The sequence below is a fragment of the Sarcophilus harrisii genome, chromosome 5, assembly GCF_902635505.1.
Source record: "Sarcophilus harrisii chromosome 5, mSarHar1.11, whole genome shotgun sequence".
Taxonomy (NCBI): domain Eukaryota; kingdom Metazoa; phylum Chordata; class Mammalia; order Dasyuromorphia; family Dasyuridae; genus Sarcophilus; species Sarcophilus harrisii.
In genome coordinates, this window is record NC_045430.1 from 130,346,703 (window position 1) to 130,370,442 (window position 23,740).

General features: G+C 32.0%; 1 protein-coding gene across 5 annotated transcripts in view; it reads right to left on the reverse strand.

Moving 5' to 3' along the window:
• UPF2 (UPF2 regulator of nonsense mediated mRNA decay) overlaps nucleotides 1–23,740 on the reverse strand; it is a 181,464-nt gene that overhangs the window by 65,137 nt on the left and 92,587 nt on the right. For 2 of the 5 annotated variants that reach the window (XM_031938581.1, XM_031938577.1), the window contains 3 exons: nucleotides 12,224–12,365; nucleotides 10,994–11,114; nucleotides 3,572–4,907 (listed from right to left, as the gene is read on the reverse strand). In XM_031938581.1, the coding sequence (XP_031794441.1) occupies nucleotides 4,898–4,907; nucleotides 10,994–11,114; nucleotides 12,224–12,365 (273 nt within the window). In that variant the 3' untranslated portion in view covers nucleotides 3,572–4,897. Of the gene's footprint in view, nucleotides 1–3,571; nucleotides 4,908–10,989; nucleotides 11,115–12,223; nucleotides 12,366–23,740 lie in introns of those variants that run through there. The other 3 variants (XM_031938578.1, XM_031938580.1, XM_031938579.1) reach the window with 3 other exon arrangements.

Genomic DNA, 23,740 nt, shown 5'->3' on the forward strand with positions numbered 1-23,740 from the left:
ATCAATTGGGTAATGTTATTAGTGAATCAAAAGAAAAAGTGAAAAAGGATTTTAGATGAGAAGTATGAATTCCATTTCATGAAACAAATACCTGCTAGCTCTAGTTCATCTTTTAAAAAAAAAATCTCAATTTTCTATCCTCATCCCTTGGGAACGAAATGGATAACTAGATTTTCCATATAAATGTTGGCCCCATTCAGAAATCAACATTTTTCACATTTTAATAACAGGATGGATATTATGCTTGTACAATTTGTTATGTGTTTCTATTGAATATAACTGAACCTTTTCTCCTTGACTCAGCATATCTCCATTATGAACATCAATTATTGCACTATTGTAAAATCATTGGTGACTTTAAGAATTACCACTGAAATGTATAAAGACTGTGTTACTATGCTAAATGACTTGAAAACATTTAAGTTTTTTTTGGCAAGGTTTTCTATCCCCTTTCTAATCAACTGCCATTTTAAAAAATAACTTTTTATTGATAGAACATATGCATGGGTAAATTTTTACAACATTATCCCTTGCACTCACTTCTGTTCTGACTTTTCCCTTCCATTCTTCTACTCCCTCCCCTAGATGGCAGGCTGTCTTATACATGTTAAATATTCAACTGCCAATTTTAATTATTTTCAGTGTACATATTTGGAGCAGTCTTGCTCACCCTTCTTTTCTGCAGTGGATTTATTAAAAAAAGATAACCTAGTGTAAAATATCTGAGTGAAGACTTAAGTTCTTATATTTGCAAGCTAAAGGTTTTGATACCTATTCTGGTTGGATATAACTTCATTTCTTCTTTCTTAACTATGCTCTACAGGTGAGGTGTTACCATACTACATATATACATGAGCATAAGGACAAGCACATAAACAAATAGTCTCTGTAGTATGAGAATTTATGGGGTTTTTTCATTAATAAAATGATTGAATTTTATTCACTCTTGCCAAGTCATGGAAAATCAGTATCTTTATTGAAAGATGAAATAACTACAAATTTCATTTTCTTTCTAAGTGATAGACAATATGTTCTATAAATGACCATATATCCTCTTGCCTTTATTTGACTCCTATTATTTGATTCTTAAAGGAAGTATGCATACATGGACATTAGATTAGGAACCAGAAAACCAGAGTTTTGGTCCTGGTTCCCCCACTTACCATGCACCTTGTTTTCTTATCTGTAAAAGAGGAAGCATACTATCTTCCAGACCAAACCTCACAAACCAATCAGGCCAAATTAAAAAGTACTTTGTGTGAAAGCATTTTAAAAACTATGAAGTGTTATACAAAGTAAAAGATTACTGTTTGTGGTTAATAAAGGCTTATTTAAACTTCGTTAAGTCTTTTCTTCATTACTTCCCTATTGTGCTAGTCAAATGAAATAAAGTATTCATGTTTTGTAGGATCTTACCAAATTTACTATAGGCCTCAGACTACCTGGCTAGAAAAATATTAATTTCTTTTGGAATGGCAGATATTTGAACAAAGCCAATTACTTGTGCTTTGTATATCATTTGAGAAGGAAATTGGAGGCAAGAAACCCCAATTTTCTAACTTTAAAATAGGGACTGTCAAACTTAAAATGCAACTAAATTCAATAAATATTTATTAAATTGCCACTAAGTATACAAAGGGGAAAAAAGTCCCTGCCCTAAAGGAGCTTACATTCTATTGGGAAGATACATGTACATACATACAAACAAGATAAAATTAAGGAAATTGCATTAACAAACTGAGAAGACAATTAGAAGAATACATGAATGAGGCTTGAAGGAAAGGATTCTAAGAGGTGGAAGTGAGGACACACTGCATCCCAGATAAGCCATAGGGGAGATATCACCTGTGAAAACTTAGAGGTTTAAGATGGAAGAAATTAAGTTTGGAGAAGAACAAGCAGACCAAGTGAATAAGTGAAAGGCAATAATATACTATGTCTGGAAAGGTAGTCTGCTATTAGACTGAGGAAGGGCTGCTTTAAATATGAGATTCAAGAAGTTCATATTTTATGTTGGAGGCAACAAAGACCCACTGAAGATTTTTGAGAAGAGGAATGACACAATCAGAACTATGTTCTAGGAATATCACTTTGGCAGGTCTGTAGCAAATGAATTGAAGAAGGGACAAACTGGAAGTTGAGACCAAAGAGGAGTCCAAGAAAAAAGTGATAGGGGCCCCAATCTAAAATGCATTAGAAAAGATGATGCATCTCAGAGATATTGTGGAGGTAAAAATCACTCATACTTGGCAAGGGATTGATGTGAGGGAAAGTAAGAAACACTGTCCTAAACAGTGTGTGAAGCTGGATGACTGGAAGGCCAGTGAGATCTTCAACAGAAATGGGGTACTTTAGAAGACAGCTGGTGTAAGGAATAAAGATAACGAATTCTGTTATAAATATTGTGAAATGCTGATGGGATACTAGGTAAAGATATCTAGTAGGTAGCTGTCAAACATGAGCCTAAAGTTCAAGAAAGAGTTTAGGACTGGGCATATATATTAGGCATTTTTATAGATACACTCACATCCATGGGATCTAAAGAGATTACAAAGACAGGACAGGACCTTGGAAGACACCCAACATTAGGTAGATAAAGGATGGATGACTATCCATCAAAGAAGAGATCCAAAAGATAGTGGAAGAACTAGAAGCAAAATGACAAAGAAATATCCACCAAATGGTTGACAACATAAAAAACTGCAGATGCGTAAGGACTGAAAACAGACCAATTAGAAGTTAAAGAGATCACAGGTAACCTTAGAAAGTGCAATTTCTAAAAAAAGATGAGATGAGAAGACAGGTAACAAAGAGCTGAGAAATGACTAGTTTATAAGAAAACAGAGCTGCAAAAACATAACATTTTCTAGGAGTTTAATGCTGACAGGGAGGAGAGATACAGAAAAATAGCTTGAAGATAGGACAAGACCAAATTAAGCAATATAAAAATAACATATGCTTAAACTTTTCAAAATAATTCAGTACAAATATATAGGATTCATCATTGAGGAAGGTATAACATAATAAAGATTACCTTACAAAGACACAGATGTTGCATATTCAAGCCTACATTTTATTTTCAGACATATATATGGAAAGAGGGCAAGCTGATTCCTTTCAAATTCTGAAAGTCTGTTTCCACAATCTTTTGAAAAGAATTGAACTTTTTAAATTCTAGTGACAGTGATGCCATTAATTCTTTTGAAGTTGTCTAATTTAACCTTTGGAACCAGCCTAACAGAAGGAAATTGATCAAGAGTATACATTTCACTGTCCTTTTAAGTCATCTACCTCAAATGGGTTATCTTTACTTTCATTGCTCATGAATAGCTAACATGTGCAGGGACTTTCATCACAGCCTAGTTTTCTCTTGGATAAAGAAGGTATACTCAAAACCCTAATTCAGGCACTTGGGAAAACAAATATGGCAACATCTGAGGAAGTGAAGTGAGGTATATTTCTCCGAAGAAGAGGCTATACACCTCACAAAGCACAAAGTTGATCCCAGCAGATAATGATTTTTTATCATTTATTGGATTAAAAAAAAAAAAAAAAAGAAATACACAGCAAATCTAAATTACAACACTTTATTGCAGCATCGGCAAAGGTCAGATTTTTGAAGCTGGTGAAGATCGGGCAGCATTTCCATGTGAAATGTTACAACTTTACAAATTTTGTTTCTTATTTAATTCTACATGCAGAAACTGAAACAGTGGTAAAAAGAAAAAAAAAAGAAAATGGCTAGAAAAAAAAGGTTTTAATCAAGTAGTAGCATACAGATGTACTCTTTAACTAAATGTACTATGCCTACTAGAAAGCAAACAAAAGACACAACTATCCTAATAAACAACAGATTGTCAGAAACGGACCAAGAAATCTCCTTTCTATTTGGGGGAGGAGGGGTAGGGAAGCAAAAAAAAAAAAAAAAAAAAAAAGAAAAGAAAAGAAAAAAAAAAGAAAAAGAAAAAGAAAAAAGCTCTACTTGTTTCCATATTTTGTTTAGAGACAGAGGCTATGAACCCATGAAGACCAACAAAACTCTGATCAATCTCTTTTTGCCCTTTGGTCATTTTCTATGACATGCTGACTGGCACATTTTGGTTTTCAATGATACTTACAATGGGCTTGACTTTATCCCTGTTCTTAAGCTGGTTTCAGACTTTTTCTAAGTGATCTGGATCAACATTCTCTGTATAGTAATAGTCTTTATTTTTTTTTCTTTTATCTTAATAGACAATTTTATCTCACTGGCTCTGATGGATAAAATTGATTTCTCTCTCCCATCCTTTGCTCCTTCAAACAAATTCTAAAATGAAAGCCTTCCTGGTGGAGTATCTGGTGTTTGGATATCTTTCATCATTTTGTTGTCCTGCATGTAAGATTTGACTAGAAGATTTTACTGCTTTTGCTCTATACTTTTCTACTGTAGTCTTGGAGCCCCCAAATGTATCTTCTTCCAACACAGGATGTTCAATTCAGAGACAATGTAACTCACATCAAGTTTAAAACTCAAGTTCTTTATCCCCCATACTGTTACCATCAAAACCTTTTCTGCTCCGGCACAATCCATCTCATTGACAGTTGTTCTTGGTGTAACTGCTCAGTAGTAAAGTTAACCATCTCATTTCTTTACCTCCATTCTCATGAGAAGATTAACCCTCGCGTGGTTCCCATAACAAAAGGCCTTTTATGCCATAACTGGAAGCTTCAGCTTGTTGCGGTGTTAGTGGAGGCTGGTGTTTCTGCCTCATGGCCCCAGCCTGCCCCAGGTTTAGATTCGCAACTCTCTAGCCCGACATGCTGAGATGTGTCCACTGCTCTCATTCAACTGCTGGAGGACTCCACTATCCACAACATCAGAGATACAGGACCTAATGAAATGACACTTGCTGCTGGATCAACGTCTCCTAAAGGTATAAAGAAGGCAATTTTAAATATTGAATCATTGTAGAACTAGAACTATTGCCAAAGAGAGAAACAGTGCTCTCGCTACAGTGATTATGTAACAGATGTAGCTTCTCCAAACAGACCAGTCCTATTACAAAGTATACAACCTCTCTGCCAGACTAAAGCAAAATAAAAGGTAGCAAGTAGTACATTGGAAAGATCAATTTTGTAGACAATGGGTAGTACAATGGATGACTTTCTGGCTCTTTTTTTAGGGGGGAGAGGACTAATTTTTAAGCTGTTTTGGATGCAATTAGTTTCTTAAACAGGAAGTTATATTAATGAGAAATATAAAGAACAAGATAGAAATATGTGAGTTTATTCAAATCCTAATTCTTCTTGCTGAATGTAAGTGGAAAGAATGTTCCCTAAATACTCCTACAAGAGAAAAAAAGAAAAAAATTTCCCCTGCCTATCAATCAAAATAAATGCTAAAATTTGAATCATTTGAATAAATGGAAAACTGCTCTACAGAAATTATTTGAGAAGACAAAATATTTTCATCTTGAGGGTACTCATGGGTCATACAAAGAGTAAGTGGCACCTGACACTTGGAGGAAGATGACACATATTTCAGTCTAGGCAAATTCATGGAAGTAAAAGATTATATGTTGAATTAATAGTGTCTAATTTGGCTGGCATATCTTGTTAAATAATGCTGAAAAATTAGGCCGAAGTCAGATTGTGTATGACCTTCCATAACTTCATTTTATCCCAAAGGAAAACAGAAAGTTACTCCAAATATTTGAGTGGAGTAGTAGAATGTTGACTTGTACCTTAAGAATATTACTTTGGTACTGTGTGACAGAAAAATTGGAGGCAGAGTCCCATTTACAATAGTTAAGAAGAGCAGGAAAGAACCCCTTAAGTAAGGCAATAGTAATGTAAGTAGAGAGAAGGAGACATTATAAAGGCAGCTGATTAAACTGGAAGATGACATCTGAACAACTGGAAAAGGTTCCAGTTACAGAAATTGGGAAATATGAAGGGACAGTCTATTTGGGGGGAAGATGACAAAATTTTAATTCAAACTTAATGAATTTCAGATTCAAGTGGAGAAGTCCAGCAGGTATTTAAGAGATGACAAGGAAAAAAAAGTGATGGAGAGAAATTAAGAGATGGTTGAATACTTTTGTATGTCCTTGACCCAGAGGACCCCTTGGAAGCAGATTAGATCACTAAAAGGGAAGAGGCAGGGAGAGAGAGGGATAGAGAAAGGAAAAGAGAGATGGAAAGGAAAAGAAAGAGGAAGACAATAGCAAGGAGGAGAAGGAAAAGAAAGAAGAGAAGAAGGGGGTGATCATAAACTCAGTACATTAGAAAAATCTTGTCTCAGAAGGATACTGTAGTTATGCCAGTTCAAACTGCAGATAAATTAGCCCCAGCTCAATATATCCATCATACAACATTTCAACAAGAAGAAGCTTTCAAGTTTGGAGCTGAGCAAAGACTTAGTTGGATGTGAAAAGGCAAAAATATCCAATGCAGTCTTCAGGATTGAAAATTATTTAAAAATGGGTAGATTAAGAATCAAGAAATAATGAGTTCTATGAACAAAATATCTAGTTCCAGTATATCTGTAACTAAACACTCCACTTAGCTTGAAAGCCCAATGACAAAGTCAATGACTTAATTTACACACACAAGCTTCAAAGATCGTTAATTATAAAACATGGAAAAAACTGTGTACTTATAATTAGTGTCCCTGCAAAACAATAAAAATCTATGGTCAAAGAAAACTTTAAAATATGTTGTTACATAATACTAACATAATTTGCTTCTAAATATATTTCTCCTTATTTGTATTTATATATCACCATCATTAAAATCTGTTTTTATGCTAGAAAAATATAAAACCAAACTGAGAATTGGAATTTCTCAGTCTCTTCCTTCAAGTACTCTTTGTGTAAAAACAGAAGTTTTAACATGTCCCCATATTCTTGGCACATGTAAGTGAAGTGGCACAAATAAAATATAGATAGGTCTGTTTGCAAAAAAAAATTCAAGATCACAATTTAAAAAAAGGCACTAAAATATTAAGAGCATCATTCCATAGGATTGTGTTCTTTCAGGTTATTTAAACAAAATAAATATTTATGACTTAAAAACTATGCTTAACATTATTGTCTGGATTTGCCCATTTTCACCTACTTCTATAGGTATGGAACACCTATTTTTCACAGTCCTGTTAACACACTTCTAGACAGGTTTTGCATTCTAAAATAATTCAAAAAATGGAACTAGCTTTCACAGCAAGTGAGTAAAGATGACAGTGCTAATGAGAAACTATATACTTATAGAAACAATAACAAAACATTCTCTAGGCTACCATTTCATTTAAACATTCTTAAAAATTCTTTGCAATATGCTGAGATAATTATTAATCTTGATCACTAGCTTATGGCTCTCTACTATTACAACGAATTAAGAAGAAGGAATGAAAAGATTAATTTACTTCCACCAGTGCTAAGAATGTCATGATTTTTAGTAGAATTTACCTGACAGATGTATTGTCAGCAATTTGAAACATTCTTTAGAAATTGCTTTATACTTTGTCTTTTAGGAAATGAAATTGGGGCTATAAATTAAATACTGAAGTCGCAAATTCAGGTTAAAAGTTCTATCATTAGAGAATATAATAAATATTTTATGGAGTGCTATTGATAAGAATATTCCATATTCATGGAAAAGTAAGGCTTTTAAGAAGAGATTTAAGAAAGGAAGTTGTAATTGCTCAGGCAGGTCATTTTCTTCCCAAAATATAAAGAGGCAAAAGAGGCTTAAATTTGCAGAATCAGAAAAAACAATGGGGAAAATGTCAAAGATTAGGAAAGATAAAATAAGTTAAAAGAAAGTTTTGAAAAGTAATCAGGTAACTGTTAATAAGCTAAGGAAAGTTGTAAAAGGATAAAAATGACTTAAATAGGATTAATGATTCAATATACATATATATATTTATATTAGATATATCTTTTCTTCCCTACCACATTATAAACATAAAGGTCAAGATACAAAAATCAAAATGAAAAAATCCCTGCCCTTGAGGAACTTTTATTTTATCAAACATAGCTCTGGTGAGCAAATTTTTAAAAATGATACTAAGCCAATATAAATTTGGGGGGGATATAGAGGGAAATATTAGTAACTAAAGGAAGAACAGAAAAACAAGACATTTCAGGCATGGGAAGGAAAGCAAGGATTGTTCCAGGATAACCTTATCCAAAGGCACTGAAGTGAAAGATGCATTATATCATGTATAAGGAAAGGAAGTACAAGTAGGCCAGTTTGCCTGGACCATAGAATAGATGAAGGAGAGTAATGTATAACAAGCCTAATATGACAAGTTGAAGGCAATTTTTGAAGGGCTTTAAATACCACATAGAGGAATTTATATTTGATCCAAGAATCAATAGGAAGACACTGAAGTCTTTTGGACAGGGAATCAGATCTGTGCTTTAGAAATATGACTTTACCCATTACTGTGATGTGAGGCAGATGTGAGGTAGGCCACTTTGGAGACTGTTGCAATAGTATATGTGAAAGATGATGAATACCTGAAATAGGGGAGTGCTATGTAATGAATGAGGTGACAGATGCAAGATATTTCATGGAAGAAAAATCAAGAAGACCAAGCAACTGATAAAGAAAGGGGAAAGTATTAAAAGAAGAGTTTATAGTTTAGTATATTCTGAGGTTGCTAAACTGGGTGAATTTAAGGATGATGGTACCAAAAAAAACAATAGGAACTTAGGAAGACAGGTTTTGGAGTAAAGATAATGAGGTGCATTTTGGTGCATTTTGAACATGTAGAATTTGAAATGTTTACCAAAATGTTTATGAGACATTCAGTTAGGAATGTCTTAAGTGACATATGAAACTGCAGCTCACAAAAGAGAACAGAACAGGATATGGAATCATTTATATAAAGATCACAGAACCCACAAAGGCTAATAAGATCACCAAGAAAGAATGTAGAAAGAGAAGGTGGCCATCAATAAGAGCTGAGATACATACACAGTTAGGGCACAGATCATGAAGGACTGATCCAACATAGGGGACTGAAAAAGAGAATTTATACAAGAAGAATCGAGAGCCATGAAATGAAAATCAGAGAAAGAAGAACATTTAGGATAATCATACAAATCCCAGGATAGTGCTAAAACTCTTAAAATTTTGTTGAAGGAATAAAATTCTATTCTCAAAAGCAAATTTGTAAGATAGTTTCTCTACAATTTTTTAATTTCAACGATCACAACACCCTAAAGTTTTATGACTAGAAAAAGGCAAATACTGCAGTAAAAAGATATCATAGTGACTGAATAAAAACTTCAATGAAAGAGAAATTCTAACTCTATTCAAAATTTTAGCCAGCTTCCTAAACAAAAGTCAAACGAAAAGACAACATACTGAAGATAAAAGAAAAGTCCAGGGTTTTAGAAGTGATAGAAATAGAACAATTGTTACCAAAAATACTATAATGTGTTTAAAGTTATTTAAAAAAAAAAAAAAAAAAAAAAAGCAAAAATAACTAGTAATGGTACAGAATTGTTTTTCATTGCTTATTAACCTAGTTTTCATATTTTGCCACCTATTATAGCTTTGTAATGAACACAAGATAATTTTTTTTAAATGCTGTTATACTTATCCTAATCAGATAGCTTTCTATTTCATTTTTCTAATTAAACTAGATTTTTTTAAAAAATCAGACTTAACAGATATTAAACCAAAACCCAAACTATTATAAAAAACCAATTTTCTTAAAAATAATTTGGTTAGGATTGCCTGTATACATGAAATTCAAAGAAATATATTTTTCTTAAAGAACTAATATGCTTTATTAGTCAGTTCAATATACTGGAGTCAGTATCAACATAATGGCTACTTTTTAAATGTGGATTTGGAACTGACCTACCTCCATCTACCATTATTTCTTTCATATAGAGAAAGAATATATTTATAGGACAATGCTCATAAGTTAATAAAAATGTAAATACAGTGGCCAGATAAAAAAGTAGGCTTAAAATTTCACAAACCATAAAAGATGGAGTCAATACAATGAACATTAATTACATACCTTTGGTACACTGAGCACCAGCCTAAGTACTAGGAAAAGTAAAAAAATTCTGCTAAGACATAGTCCCTGCCCTCATGATACTTACAGTTTAACAGAAAAGGTATGGTAAAACTTGTAGACAAATTACATGATCTTATTATCAACTTTTAAAGATGAGAAAACAAAAGTTACTTCACTTTCCAGAGTTCTTTAAAACAACTTGTGTATTTAAATAAAATATCAGGGGAGTCACAACAGTAACTTGAAATAATGAGGAATGTCTTAATTTGAGACTCTTCTTAATATAAACTTAATTTTCAAAATAATACACTCAAATAGTTTTAAGTAACTATGACATGAATCCCACCAGGAAACTTCAGAACCAAAACACACATCTAAAACAAATTCCAACCACATACCTAAAAAATAAACACATTACTGTTTTTTAACATTAAAACTATTTCAGTCTGTCCTTGCACATCAGGGGAAAAAAAAAGTGAGGCCTACCTATAACTAGAATCTTAAGAGGAAATGTAAAAAGGAAAAATAGAAATCAAAAAGTTTACCCATGAATGATATGAAACCAAAATGTGTGCTGTTAAAATCAATTTTTAAATAAAGCATCATTATTTAAAATAAAAAAACCCAACTCTTTCCCCCAAAACACCAGCAAAATTAAAACTATTTTAACTAAATAAAAAAAACATTAATCAAGAATGTCTTAGTTAAATAATCAGCACCTAGAAGAGTGCTCTTCAGATACAAATGCTTGGGTTTATATGATTGTAATCCAGAATGATCTTTTTATTTATTTGGACATAATGAAAAATAAATAGCTAAGGACTTAAAAAAAACAAATAGTGTCTAGGACTTCAAGTTACAGAGTAGGCATTAATCTGCCATGGTCAAAGGAATTACATAAATGGAGTTCCCTAGAGCAAAGCAATTATAAGTCCATTTTTTAAAAGGTGAACGAACAAAAGATGGTCTTACCTCCCACCAGTCTTAAAGATTAGATCTGCATTAGGTGCTCCCTTAGGATGCTGGTAACGGGGCCGTCGCTCACGATTGGTGTTTGCTGGAGCTGGACGTTGTGCAAGAGACTGCAACATCTCTGGAATTATGTGCGTTTAAAAAAAAAAAAGAATTAACTTTAAGAAAATTTATTAGATCTTGGAGTGATCAACTTTTAACCATTTTGCAAGCTAGCAGCAACTTCTTTGGGGATGTGACAAAAGAGGGAAGTATATTTTTCTGGTCTCTGTCTACTAAGTGGCTCTGGAAGTTTTCTCTGAGGGTCCTGTGAAAATTTCAAGACCTAGGGAGCATATAAGTAGCTAAGATAACTTGTAGAGGTATCCATGGTCCATTTATTCCTGGAGTCTTTGGCCAGCACATATACCTTTCCTCAAAGTTTGGAGACAAGACAGGAATAAATACCGTGATCCCAGAAATGGCTTAGCTTTAGGAAAAGAAATTCTCTCCATTTTCCTAGATGCTGTTCTACCATCATGGAAGGGAAAAAACTGGCTTAGAATATTCTTGACATCAGGTAACAGAGAGAACATTAAAGGAAAACTTTCTGAGGTATAGGAGATGTTGGTAGCATGATGCCGATGAAAGAATGAAGAAGGTGAATAAAATGTCTCTGGGACACTAGAAGTGGAGAGGTTGCTTAAATGGGCTTTCTTCAGTTACAGATTTAATACTCTTTAGAGAAACTTCAGAAATATTTCCAATTTTACCATATTCCTCTCTTATTACATCAGAGATGAATTCAATAATGTTTGACACAGGAAAAAAACAAAAATAAAAACCAAAACCAAATAATTATAATCGTTTACATTAATTACTCCCATTGCCATCTAATTATCACTTAATATAATGATCATGCATAAAATTAAATTTCCTCTACTTATTTATACCATAATTAGAAAATGAAATAAATTATTTTTTAATTTTCATCTATTATGTACTACTTTGCATGGGAGTCCAATTAAATATGGAACTGACAGAGTGTTACTGATTTCTCAATAAAGTAATGACAGATGAGAAAGTAAGGCAGATAGAAGCTTAGTCATCTGACTAAATAACACAAAATTAAGTGAGTAATAACATGGTAACTTTGATATCTAATCCATTCTGTTTTTATTTCTTCTTGTTAAGTTTTGATCATTTTTTTTAAAACAAATATGCATTTTTCTTCTATAAGAGCTTACAAACCTTGATAATCTTCTTGTTCCTGACGTTCGTTGATATCCAGTGTGAGTTTTTTCATTCTCATTCTTTCCTCTTGCTCTGCCTGTTGTTGGTTCCAATGATTTGCAGCAAGTTGGGAAGACATTGGTACATTAAGGATCTTAAACTGAAATAAAACACAGAAGCATCACAATCAACTTGGGGAAAAGATGTAAGAAATGAAAATCATAAAAATATATAACCTAATAGTATCAACAGATATAACAAGATTAAAAAGTTAGGAAAAGAGAAAACCAGAAAATCAGTTATTTCTTTTTATATAAAACAACAAAAATTACCAGATACTTTAGAAAATTCAAGGAAATTCAAATGTTAACATTGGGTAACAAATAGCAGTAAATGGAATCAGTGAATCTTAAGAGTTAAAATAAAAAGTCATCTAGTTCAACAAGTCATTCAAAGTAGAAATTCTCTTTATAAAAACCTTGAGGATGGGTCATCCCAAAATTTCAGTGATAGGGAGCTTATTCCTTGCCAGCCCCATCTGGTTTGGAGACTGTGCTAATTAACTATGCCTGAACAAGACACTAGACATCCTAATAAGCAATTAGTTATGCCTAACTGCTGGCGTCTAGTAATCTTGCAGTCTTTTAAAATCCCCAAAGGCTAGTTTATGTGAGAATCTGATCACAAAAATCCAATTCTATACTTGCTTTAAAAGAAAATTTTTACCTTAAATATAATTTTTCACTTTTGTATCTCTTAAATTCTAAGTAGTAAGTTTTGTTATAATAAGAACTTTCTGGTTTTAAATGCTGAGATACAACTTTATCAACTCCTTCTAAAATGATGTCAGTTGCAAATCTGCTCAAATTTATTTAAGTCACCTAACCTCTTTTCTTAAATAAATCAAGGGGTCATATGTGACTACTTTTCTTCAATACTAGGAACCTTATACTAACATGATTTCTCTCTTTTCCTGTCAGTTCCTCATCATCAATTAGTTTTCCCACATAGGTCAGGATTAAGTCCAGAAATTACTTTTCTATTACTGATTAACAATGGGTTATAAACTCCTATGAGAGCAGGGAATATACTTTACTTAGTTTTTAATGTTTTTTCCAGTGTCCAGCACAAGATTCCACATATATTTGAATGCTGAATTGAATCACTCTGAATTTTAGATGGCTAGAGACTCTAATTATTAGAAAAAGGCAAAGAGGGGTTATGAAGAAATCTATTGGAAAATCACCATCATAAATAAATTTGTCCATTTCATTGAACTTTTCTCCCTTCTCGCATTTTTTTTTTTTATTATTATAACAGATGGTTTTCTAAAAGGGATAAGGGATATGCTGACCAGTTCTGATGGACCTGGCCATCCTCAGCAATGAGATCAACCAAATTATTTCCAATGGAGCAGTAATGAACTGAACCAGCTATGCCCAGAGAAAGAACTCTGGGAGATGACTAAAAACCATTACATTGAATTCCCAATCCCTATATTTATGCCCACCTGCATTTTTGATTTCCTTCACAAGCTAATTGTACATTATTTCAGAGTCTGATTCTTTTTGTACAGCAAAATAACAGTTTGGTCATGTATACTTATTGTGTATCTAATTTATATTTTAATTATATTTAACATCTACTGGTCATCCTGCCATCTGGGGGAGGGCGTGGGGAGTAAAAGGTGAAAAATTAGAACAAGAGGTTTGGCAATTGTTAATGTTACCCTATATAACCTGTAAATAAAAGGCTATTAAATAAAAATAAAAATAAATAAATAAAAGGGATAAGGGAGAAGGACAGTGAGAAAATGAGAAAGGAGAGAGAAAGAAAAGTGTATTGTGTGCATACATACATATATATATATATATATATATATATATAAATTTTTTTTTTAAGAAAAATCATTATCCATATCCTTCTACAACATGTCCCAGCTGTCATTTCTTTTAATGGAAAAAAAAAATCAGATCATGGAACTACAAATGAATAATACAGACAATCACTCAGTTTTATATATTGTATTGACAATTCTTCCAGTTCATGGAAGCAACTTCCACATTGAAGAGATATGAAGACAAATTAAAATCTAAATTCAAAGTGAACTGACTACCAGGACTAGTATTTACCTTTGGAACAAAAATTCTCAAAATAAATTCCATTTTTATATAATAAATCCATTTTTTCCTATTAGCTAAATTTAGGGTTGCCCATATTCCCATATCACTTTGGAAGAAATTATAATTATTATCAGAGATTAATACACCATTTTTCAGAAACCACATACATTAGGAAAGGTTCATGAATCTTAGAAATAGGATTCTAGAGATGGGAAAGATGTCAAAAGGAGAGGAAAAGAAGGTAATCTTAGGGTTCTCTCTAAATATGGCAAAAGAATCATAAAAAAGCAGCTATAATATACCAAGACTGCAGAAAAGATATAAAGTGGATCATAACAACTGATGTTTTTACAACTTTTTTAAGCATGCCAGCACTTTATATACACTCTCTAATGTAAGGCTTACAACACTTCTATGAAGTGCATACTATAAGCATTCTCAATTTTACTGATAAACAGTCTTACAAAGGTCAAGTGACTTTCTGATGATCATATAATTGGTTAAGTGGTAGAGCCAGAATTTGAATACATATCCTAACTCTATCCACTATACCACATTGCTTCTTAATGGCATATGGTGTTTAATAAATGCTGACAGCCTGACTGATCATAGGATCTATAGATTATCAAAGGCATATCAATAAGGCAAAAGGAAAAATTAGTATTAGGAATTATCATTATCACTGTGACTATTAAAGTAGAGGAACAAAGGAACAAAATCAAAAAACAAAACCCCAAAAAAACATGTATTATCCCAGTCTATATACTACCTAGGGATAGATAATTCCTTGGTGAAACTAGAAAAATATAGTAGATGAGAGGACCAAATAAGATTTTGTTTTCTGCTCAGCAGTTATTAAGTTATTTTTCTTCAAGCTATTAAAACGTTAAATTTCTTTTCAGGGGCAAGAGATGGAAAAATGGAGAAAGAAGAGAAGTTGAAATGCTTAAATGTTATCACATTGCTAATAAGATAGAACCTTTTATTTTACTGGACCAGTTCTCCACGGTGTTCTTATTGACTAACAATCCATTTTTATTATTAAGAAAAAGCAATCATATCACATGTCATAATACTAGTCTTTACATCATAGATTTAGAACTTGAAAGGATTTTAGTCTAATTGGTCTCTCTGCCAAGTCTTTCTCTACTCTAATTCATCCTTTACACAGATGTCAAAATAATTTTCTTTTAAGTGTAAGTCCACTGACCACATCATGTCCTTTAAAAATTTCAGAAACTTCCTATTCTTGCTAGTATCAATAAAATATAACTTCTTATGTTTGACTGTTATAGTCCATTACAACTTGATCCCAACCTTTCTAGCCTCTATAAATATAAAGTTATATTCCTCTTCACACTCTCTAAGGTTCAGCAAAGCTGGCCTCTATCATCCTTCTTATCACCATTCCTTTATATCAGATTTTTCCAATGCTTGAAATGCATTCTGTCTCTTTCCCCTCCTCACCAGTCTCATGGATTATTACACTAATTTCATTAGTCTTCTTCACAACTTACTTCAAGGACTACCTTCTAAACAAAGCCTAAACAAAGCTGTTTCAGCCCTTCCTCCCCAAATTACCTAGTATTTATTTTATACATACTTCTAAAATGCATGCTACTTAAGGGGAAGGGACTTTTGTTTTTGTCTTTGTGACCACAGCATCTGACACATGGCAGGTGAATGGTAAATGCTAGTTAGTCAATTTAACCAAACTCCTTCAACTGAGATCTACCATAAAGTTGGTGCTTTGCCTATCAATCACTTACGCTATATTAAGTGCCAGAGCAATACTGAATGTAAATTTCTTGTGACTGCAAATTCAGAATACGGCCTTCTAAAATGCTTTCTTCTAATATGTTGCCACATGTGTTATTGTACACTAGTTACTGACTTTTCATAAGCCCATTTGAAGTCTTCCTGGCAAAGATATTCGAGTGATTTGCCATGTCCTCCTCTAATTCATTTTACAGATGAGAAAACTGAGACAAACAGGATTAAGTTACTGCCAAAGTACACACAGCCATTTGTGTTTGAGGCTGAATTTGAACTCAGATCTTCCCAACTCCAAGGCCAGGATTCTATTCACTACATCACAGAGCTGCCCTATTACCACATCAAAAAATTTGAAGGGAGAAGGGGAAGGTTTCTTTCTCTTATTATGATCTTTCCTTAGTGGGGCATTCCTAGAACTTTCCCATTTGAGATTTCTTTCAGAATTTCACTTCTAATCTTCTAATCTAAATAAATTTCAGACGTTATCTGTGCTTTCTTGAATAGTGTCCAAGTTTTCATTCTGATAATTGCATTCAGAGCCCCATGATTCTTAAATTCTCTCTCCTTGACTGTTTTTCCAGGTCACTTTTCAAAACTTATTTTGAACCTAAACACAAAAAGACTAAAAAAAAAAAAAAAAAAAACCTCCTCCCCACATTTCCATGTACATAGCACAATATAAAAAAAAGATTCAATATAACACCATGAATTTCCATTCAATGCTCTTTACTTAAAAAAAAAAACAAAAAACTATGTAATAAATTCTACACATCATTTTCTTTCTTTCTTTCTTTTTTAATTATAGCTTTTTATTTACAAGTTATATGCATGGTTGAGTAGATGCCCATCAACTGGAGAATGGCTGAGTAAATTGTGGTATATGAATGTTATGGAATATTATTGTTCTGTAAGAAATGACCAGCAGGATGATTACAGAAAGGCCTGGAGAGACTTACATGAACTGATGCTGAGTGAAATGAGCAGGACCAGGAGATTATTATATATTTCAACAACAATACTATATGATGATCAATTCTGATGGATGTGGCTCTCTTCAAGAATGAGATGAACCAAATCAGTCCATTTGTTCAATAATGAAGAGAACCAGCTACACCCAGCAAAAGAATTCTAGGAAATGAATGTGAACCACTACATAGCATTTCCAATTACTCTATTTTTGTCCGCCTGCATTTTTGACTTTCTTCACAGATTAAGTGTACGTTATTTCAAAGTCCAATTTTTCTTGTGCAGCAAAATAACTGTATGGATATGTATACATATATTGTATTTAACATACACTTTAACATATTTAACATGTATTAGTCTACCTGCCATCTGGGGGAGGGTGTGGGAGGAAGGAGGGAAAAAATTGGAACAAAAGGTTTTGCAATTGTCCATGATGAAAAATTACCCATGCATATATCTTGTAAATAAAAAGCTATAATAAAAAAATAATGTTTGATTATGGGTTTAGGTAGAGAGATGTCTTATTTTAAGGAAAAATCCATTTATACTTCTGCTTGCAAGTATTTTTAATAAGAACAAGTGGTGTATTTTATCAAAACTTTTCCTCCATCTATTGCTATAACTATATAATTTTGGTAACTTTTGTTATTGATATCACCACCTTTTATATTAATAGTTTTTTTTAATGTATAACCTTTGTAGCTTATTGGTGCAATCTTCTAGCTGGTGTTTTATTTAGGATTTTTGTATTCATATTTGCTAATGAAATTGTTCTATAATTCTGTTTCTCTATTTCTGCTCTTTCTGGTTTATATATCAGTACCATATTTGTGTCATAAAAGATTATGGTAGGACTCCTACTTTGGCAATTATCTCAAATAATTTATTGCATAATGAAATTAGTTGATCTTTATATGTTTGGTAGAATTCACTTGTAAATCCATCTGATCCTGATGTTTTTTTCTAAAGAAACTGATTTATTATGACCTATTCAACTTCTTTTTCTAAGATAGGTTTTTGAGCTAGTTTATTTCCTCTTCTGTTAAGCTAGGCAATTTACATTTTTGCAAATATTCTTCCATTTCACTCCAAGTTAAATTTATTAGCATATAATTGAGTAAAACAACTCCTTATAAATGCTTTGATTTCATCTTCATTATTGGTGTATTCACTCTTTTCATTTTTAATAGTAGTGATTTGGATTTCTCTTTTTAAACCCCCCCTCCCCAATAAAATCAATTCCTAGTTTTATTATCAATTCAATGATTTTTATTCATTTTTGATAATCCCATCTTTAACTTTTAAGATTTCCAATTTGGTATGAATTTGGGGATTTATAATTTGCTTTTTCTAGTTTTTTTAATTGCACACTAAATTCACTGATCTGCTTTATTTTATTGATATAAGCATTTATAGATAAAACTTTTCTCTGATTACTGCTTTTGCCACATCACAAAGATTTTGGTATGTCATCTCATTTTCTTTTAATAAAATTTCTAATCATTTCTATGATTTATTCTTTAATTCATTTATTCTTTAAGATTAGGTTGTTTGGTGTGCAATTAGTTTTTAAATTGTTTCCATGGTCCTTATTGAATATAACCTTTTACTGAATTAAGATTTTTTTGTGCATTTAACTATGTTTTTATGCCCTAATATAAGGTCAATTTTTATAAAGTACCATATACTACTACTGAGAAAAATATGTATTCCTTTCTAATCTCATTCAACTTTCTCCAGACAGCTATCATATCTAGCTTATCTAAGATTCTATTTACCTCCACAACTTCTCATTTATTTTTTGACTAGATTTATATAATTTTGAGAGGTGAGTGTTCAAGCCCCTACTATTATATTATTTCTATCTATTTCTATCTATAATTCATTTAATTTCTCCTTTAAAAAATTTAGCTGTTATAGCTCTTGGTACATGTAAGTTCGAGTATTGATATTGCTTCATTTTCTATGGCACATTTCTCATAACCTGGTTTCCCTGGGGTAGAAAAATCACTTGATTACTTGATCATTATTTGGTCTGGCACAATTTTAAAGGTTTTGCTGACAGAGAAGTGTGGAGATAAATAAAGGGATAGAAAGCCAGTCACATTGGGTGGAAATTGTCCAATCTATTATGTAAAAAGGAACGACTCACTATAAGGTTGACCTTAAGGTGATAAATACGCTATGCATTTTTTTTTTTTTTTTTGCTGAGGCAATCGGGGTTAAGTGATTTGCCCAGGGTCACACAGCTAGGACTGATAAGTGTCTGAGACCAGTTTCGAACTCAGATCCTCCTGACTTCAGGGCTGGTACTCTATCCACTGCAGTACCTAGCTGCCCCTATACTGTACATTTTTTGAGACAAAAATTAATAAATTTAGTTTAAAATAAATTTAGATATCCAACATTACAACATTAAGTTTTCTATTAAAGAACATATTTTTTTTTATTTCATAATTTGCCTATAGGTACATGAAAAGTATAAAATAGACAAAGATTATTTTCAATGCCACCTCTCCCTCAATGTTTATTTTTCTTTTACAAATGACCAGAAGACAGTTATTTCTGAACACAAATTGTAGACAAAGAAGTCTTTCACTAACTCAGGAATCAAAGATTCCTATAAGGCAACACATTTCACATTTCTAGAAAAACCAAAGAATCTTTGCCAGAGGAACCAACTCCCAAAAGCAAATAAAGTATTTTTTAAAAATCAGTACAAGATACTTTATTTTTAAGACCACAAAATGCTAGTCATTTTTCTTCACATAATGCAAGTCTTAAAACTGAATATCTTCAAAATTTCAAGAAATTGTAAAAGTTAACTTATTTTATAATCAAGTTATTTTAATGAATTTTCCTTTATAGTTAAAAAGCAATTACTCTTGATAATCATATATATATATATTTATAATTTAATTGATAGGAATATTTAAATCTATTTCTTCTAAATAAAAAATAACACATATAATAAGCTTACTAATACAAAAATAAAACAAGTTTATCATTTGGGATAAAAAAAAAAACACAATTTTTTTTTCAAGATATGTTTTACATTTACTCCACCACCTAAATGTTTTCTCAACTACCACCTGAATATACAAAAACAAATGTGTCAAAAATTATATTTTTACTTCAAGAAGGCCATGTACACTAGGTTCCTCCATCTCTTTCCCATTCATTTTCCTTCTACTTCTTTTTAGTTTGACTGCCAAACTCACTGTTCAACTGAAACTGATTTCTCACTAGGAATCTCTTAATTACTAAATCTAATGGTCTCTTCTCTACTGTCACCCTTCCCTGACCACTCTGCAGCAGTTTCTTTCTTTCTTTCTTTTCTTTCTTTTTTATTTAATAGCTTTTTATTTACAGGTTATATGCATGGGTAACTTTACAGCATTAACAATTGCCAAACCTCTTGTTCCAATTTTTCACCTCTTACTCCCCCACCCCCTCCCCCAGATGGCAGGATGACCAGTAGATGTTAAATATATTAAAATATAAATTAGATACACAATAAGTATACATGACCAAACCGTTATTTTGCTGTACAAAAAAAAATCAGACTCTGAAATATTGTACAATTAGCTTGTGAAGGAAATCAAAAATGCAGGTGGACATAAATATAGGGATTGGGAGTTCAATGTAATGGTTTTTAGTCATCACCCAGAGTTCTTTCTCTGGTCTGCAGCAGTTTCAATAACCATCTTATCTTGGGTACTTTTTTTTTTGTAGGATTCATGGTGCTATACTCTTCTAGCTCTCTTCCTACCTAACTGCTCCTTCTGTCTCAACTGATCTTCATCCAAATCATGCCCATTAAGTGGGTACCATAGATAGCTCAGTCCTAGGACCTTCTCTCTTTTCAATTTTTAATTGAAGTGATCTTAAATGAGGGTCATCTTATAACTTCAAACAGATTTAATTAAATATCACTAGGCTAAAAATTTTAAGACCTTATCTGGCCCTAACCTCTTTGCTGATTTCTAATCTTGCATCTCCAATTATTTATTGGACATCTCAAACTGGAAGTTCTTTAGAAATCTTTAAACTCAACATTTTCAAAAGTGAACTCATGCATAAAGTAATTTGGACCCCCTAATTAACACTGATGAGAACATTTTAAATAAAATATTAGCATAGAATCGATGGTAATATAGCACAAAATTATGCACTATGAACAAGCTGGATTTATACTGGAAACATAGGGCTGATTCAATAGTATTATAAAAACTATAAGCATAATTGACCAGATTCAGAACCAAAACAAGAAAAATCATGATTGTATCAATAGATTTAAGGCTTCTGTCAAAATACAACATTCATTCTGGTTAAGAAATACTACAAAAGGGGTAGTTAGTCCTGAAGGCAGGAGGACCCGAGTTCAAATTTGGTCTCAGACACTTCACACTTCCTAGTTATGTGACCCTGGGAAAGTCATCTAACTCCAACTGCCTCAGTGTAAAAAAGAAAAGGAAAAGGAAAAGGAAAAGAAAAAGAAAAAGGAAAAGGAAAAGAAAATTGAATTTTCCTTAATATGTAAAACCAAATACTAGAATTATCTATAATGGGATAAACTAGAAGCCTTTCAAATAAGATTGGAGATAAAGCAAAGATGTATATTAATACCATTATTTTTCAAAGGGCTAGTAATGCTAGCTAGAATAATAAGACAAGAAAAAGAAATTCAGATAATAAAGTAGACAAAGGGGGTAAAAAGCATCACTTTTGCATATGATACTTAGATAACCCTAGTGTCAGCTAAAAAACTAATCTAAACAATAACTTCAGCAAGGTTGCAAGAAATAAACACAAATCACCACATTTCTATATATTGACAACAAAATTCAACAGAATGAGATTTAAAACTATTTCAGCAAACATTAAATACTTGTATCTGCCAAGACACACACACACAACGGAATTATATGAATACTATCATAAAATAGCCTTTATACACACACACACACACACACACACATATATGAGAAAAATCTAGTGTTTGATGGATAGATTAAGACAATTTTTAAAAATAAAAAAAAAAATATCCAAATTAATTAACTCAGTGACACACTATCAAAGGACTACTTTATAAAGCTAGAAAAAAATAATACCAAAGGTCACCTAGAGGAACAAAAAAGGGAAGTAAAAAAAAAAAAAAAAAAAAAAAGGAAGGAAGGAGCATTGCTGTACTAGATTTAAAACCATGCCCACAAAGTCATAATTATCAAAACAATCTGATACAAAATAAATAGATTTTGATCAACTGAATAGATTAAATACATACCAAAAAAAAAAAAAAAAAAAAAAAAGGAATGAGCACAGTAACCTAGTGTTTAATTAAACCCAAAGATTCCAACTAGTAAAAACTCACTATCTGACAAAAACTGTTGGGGAAAATAGTATGGCAGAAACTAGGCACTGACCACTATCTAATCCCCTATATATCAAGATAAGGTTGAAATGAGTTCATGATTTAGATATAAATCATTAGATTTATTTTGCAGATTAGAAAAACAAAGGACAGTTTACCTCTCAAATCTGAGAAGGAAGGAATTTATGGCCAAAGAACTATAGTACATTATGAAATGCAAAATGGATAATTTTGATTATATTAAGTTAAAAAGTTTTCATAGAAACAAAACCAATGCAGATAAGATTAGAAGGGAAACAGAAAACTAGAGAAAATGTTTACATCCCAGAGCTCTGTCAAAGACTTCATTTCTAAAATATATAAAGAAGTGACTCACATTTATAATACAAGCCATTCTCCAATTGATAAATGATCAAAGGATATGAACAATTTTCAGATGAAGATATTAAAACCATTTCTAATCATGACAAAATACTCTAAATCACTATTGATCAGATAAATGCAAATTAAGATAACTCTGGAGGTATAAATACAAATCATTTCACACCATACCATGACAACTTCCAAATAGTTTCATGATTTAAATATAAAGAACAACATCAGAAACAAATTAGAAGAGCATGGAGAAAATTACCTGCAAGATCTATGGATAAAGGAAGAGCTTATGATCAAACAAGAGAAAGAGAGGGTCATAGAAATGGACAATTCTCATATAAAATTTAAAAAGGTTTTGCATAAAATAAAATCATTTTCTTCATTCAAGAAAAGCAGGAAATGGTGGGGAGGAGAGTTTCTTTATCAAGTTTCTCTTATAAAAATCTCATTTCTAAAATGCAAAGGAAACGCTCAAAATTATAAGAATAAAAACCATTTCCCAATAAATAAATGGTCAAAGCAGATCAACAGGCAATTTTCAGAGGAAAAAATACAAGCTATCAATAGCCATACACTGCCCCCACCAAATACTCAAAATCACTAATAATTAAAGAAATGAAAATTAAAACAACTCAGGTAGTACCAATTCATCTGTTAACAAATTAGCAATGATGATAAAAAAGGAAAATAAAAATGCTGAAAGAATTACAGGAAAACAGAGATATTAACACACTGTTCATGGAGATATGAATTGGTCTAGTCAGGACAGGAAGAAATTTATACCTATGCTCCATAAGCTATTAAACTAGCTAATACCACTGAAAGATTCACACCCAAAGAGATTTTTTAAAAAGACCAAAATGCACAAAAATATTTATAACAGCTCTTTTTATGGTAGCAAAGAATTAGAAGCTGAGGAGG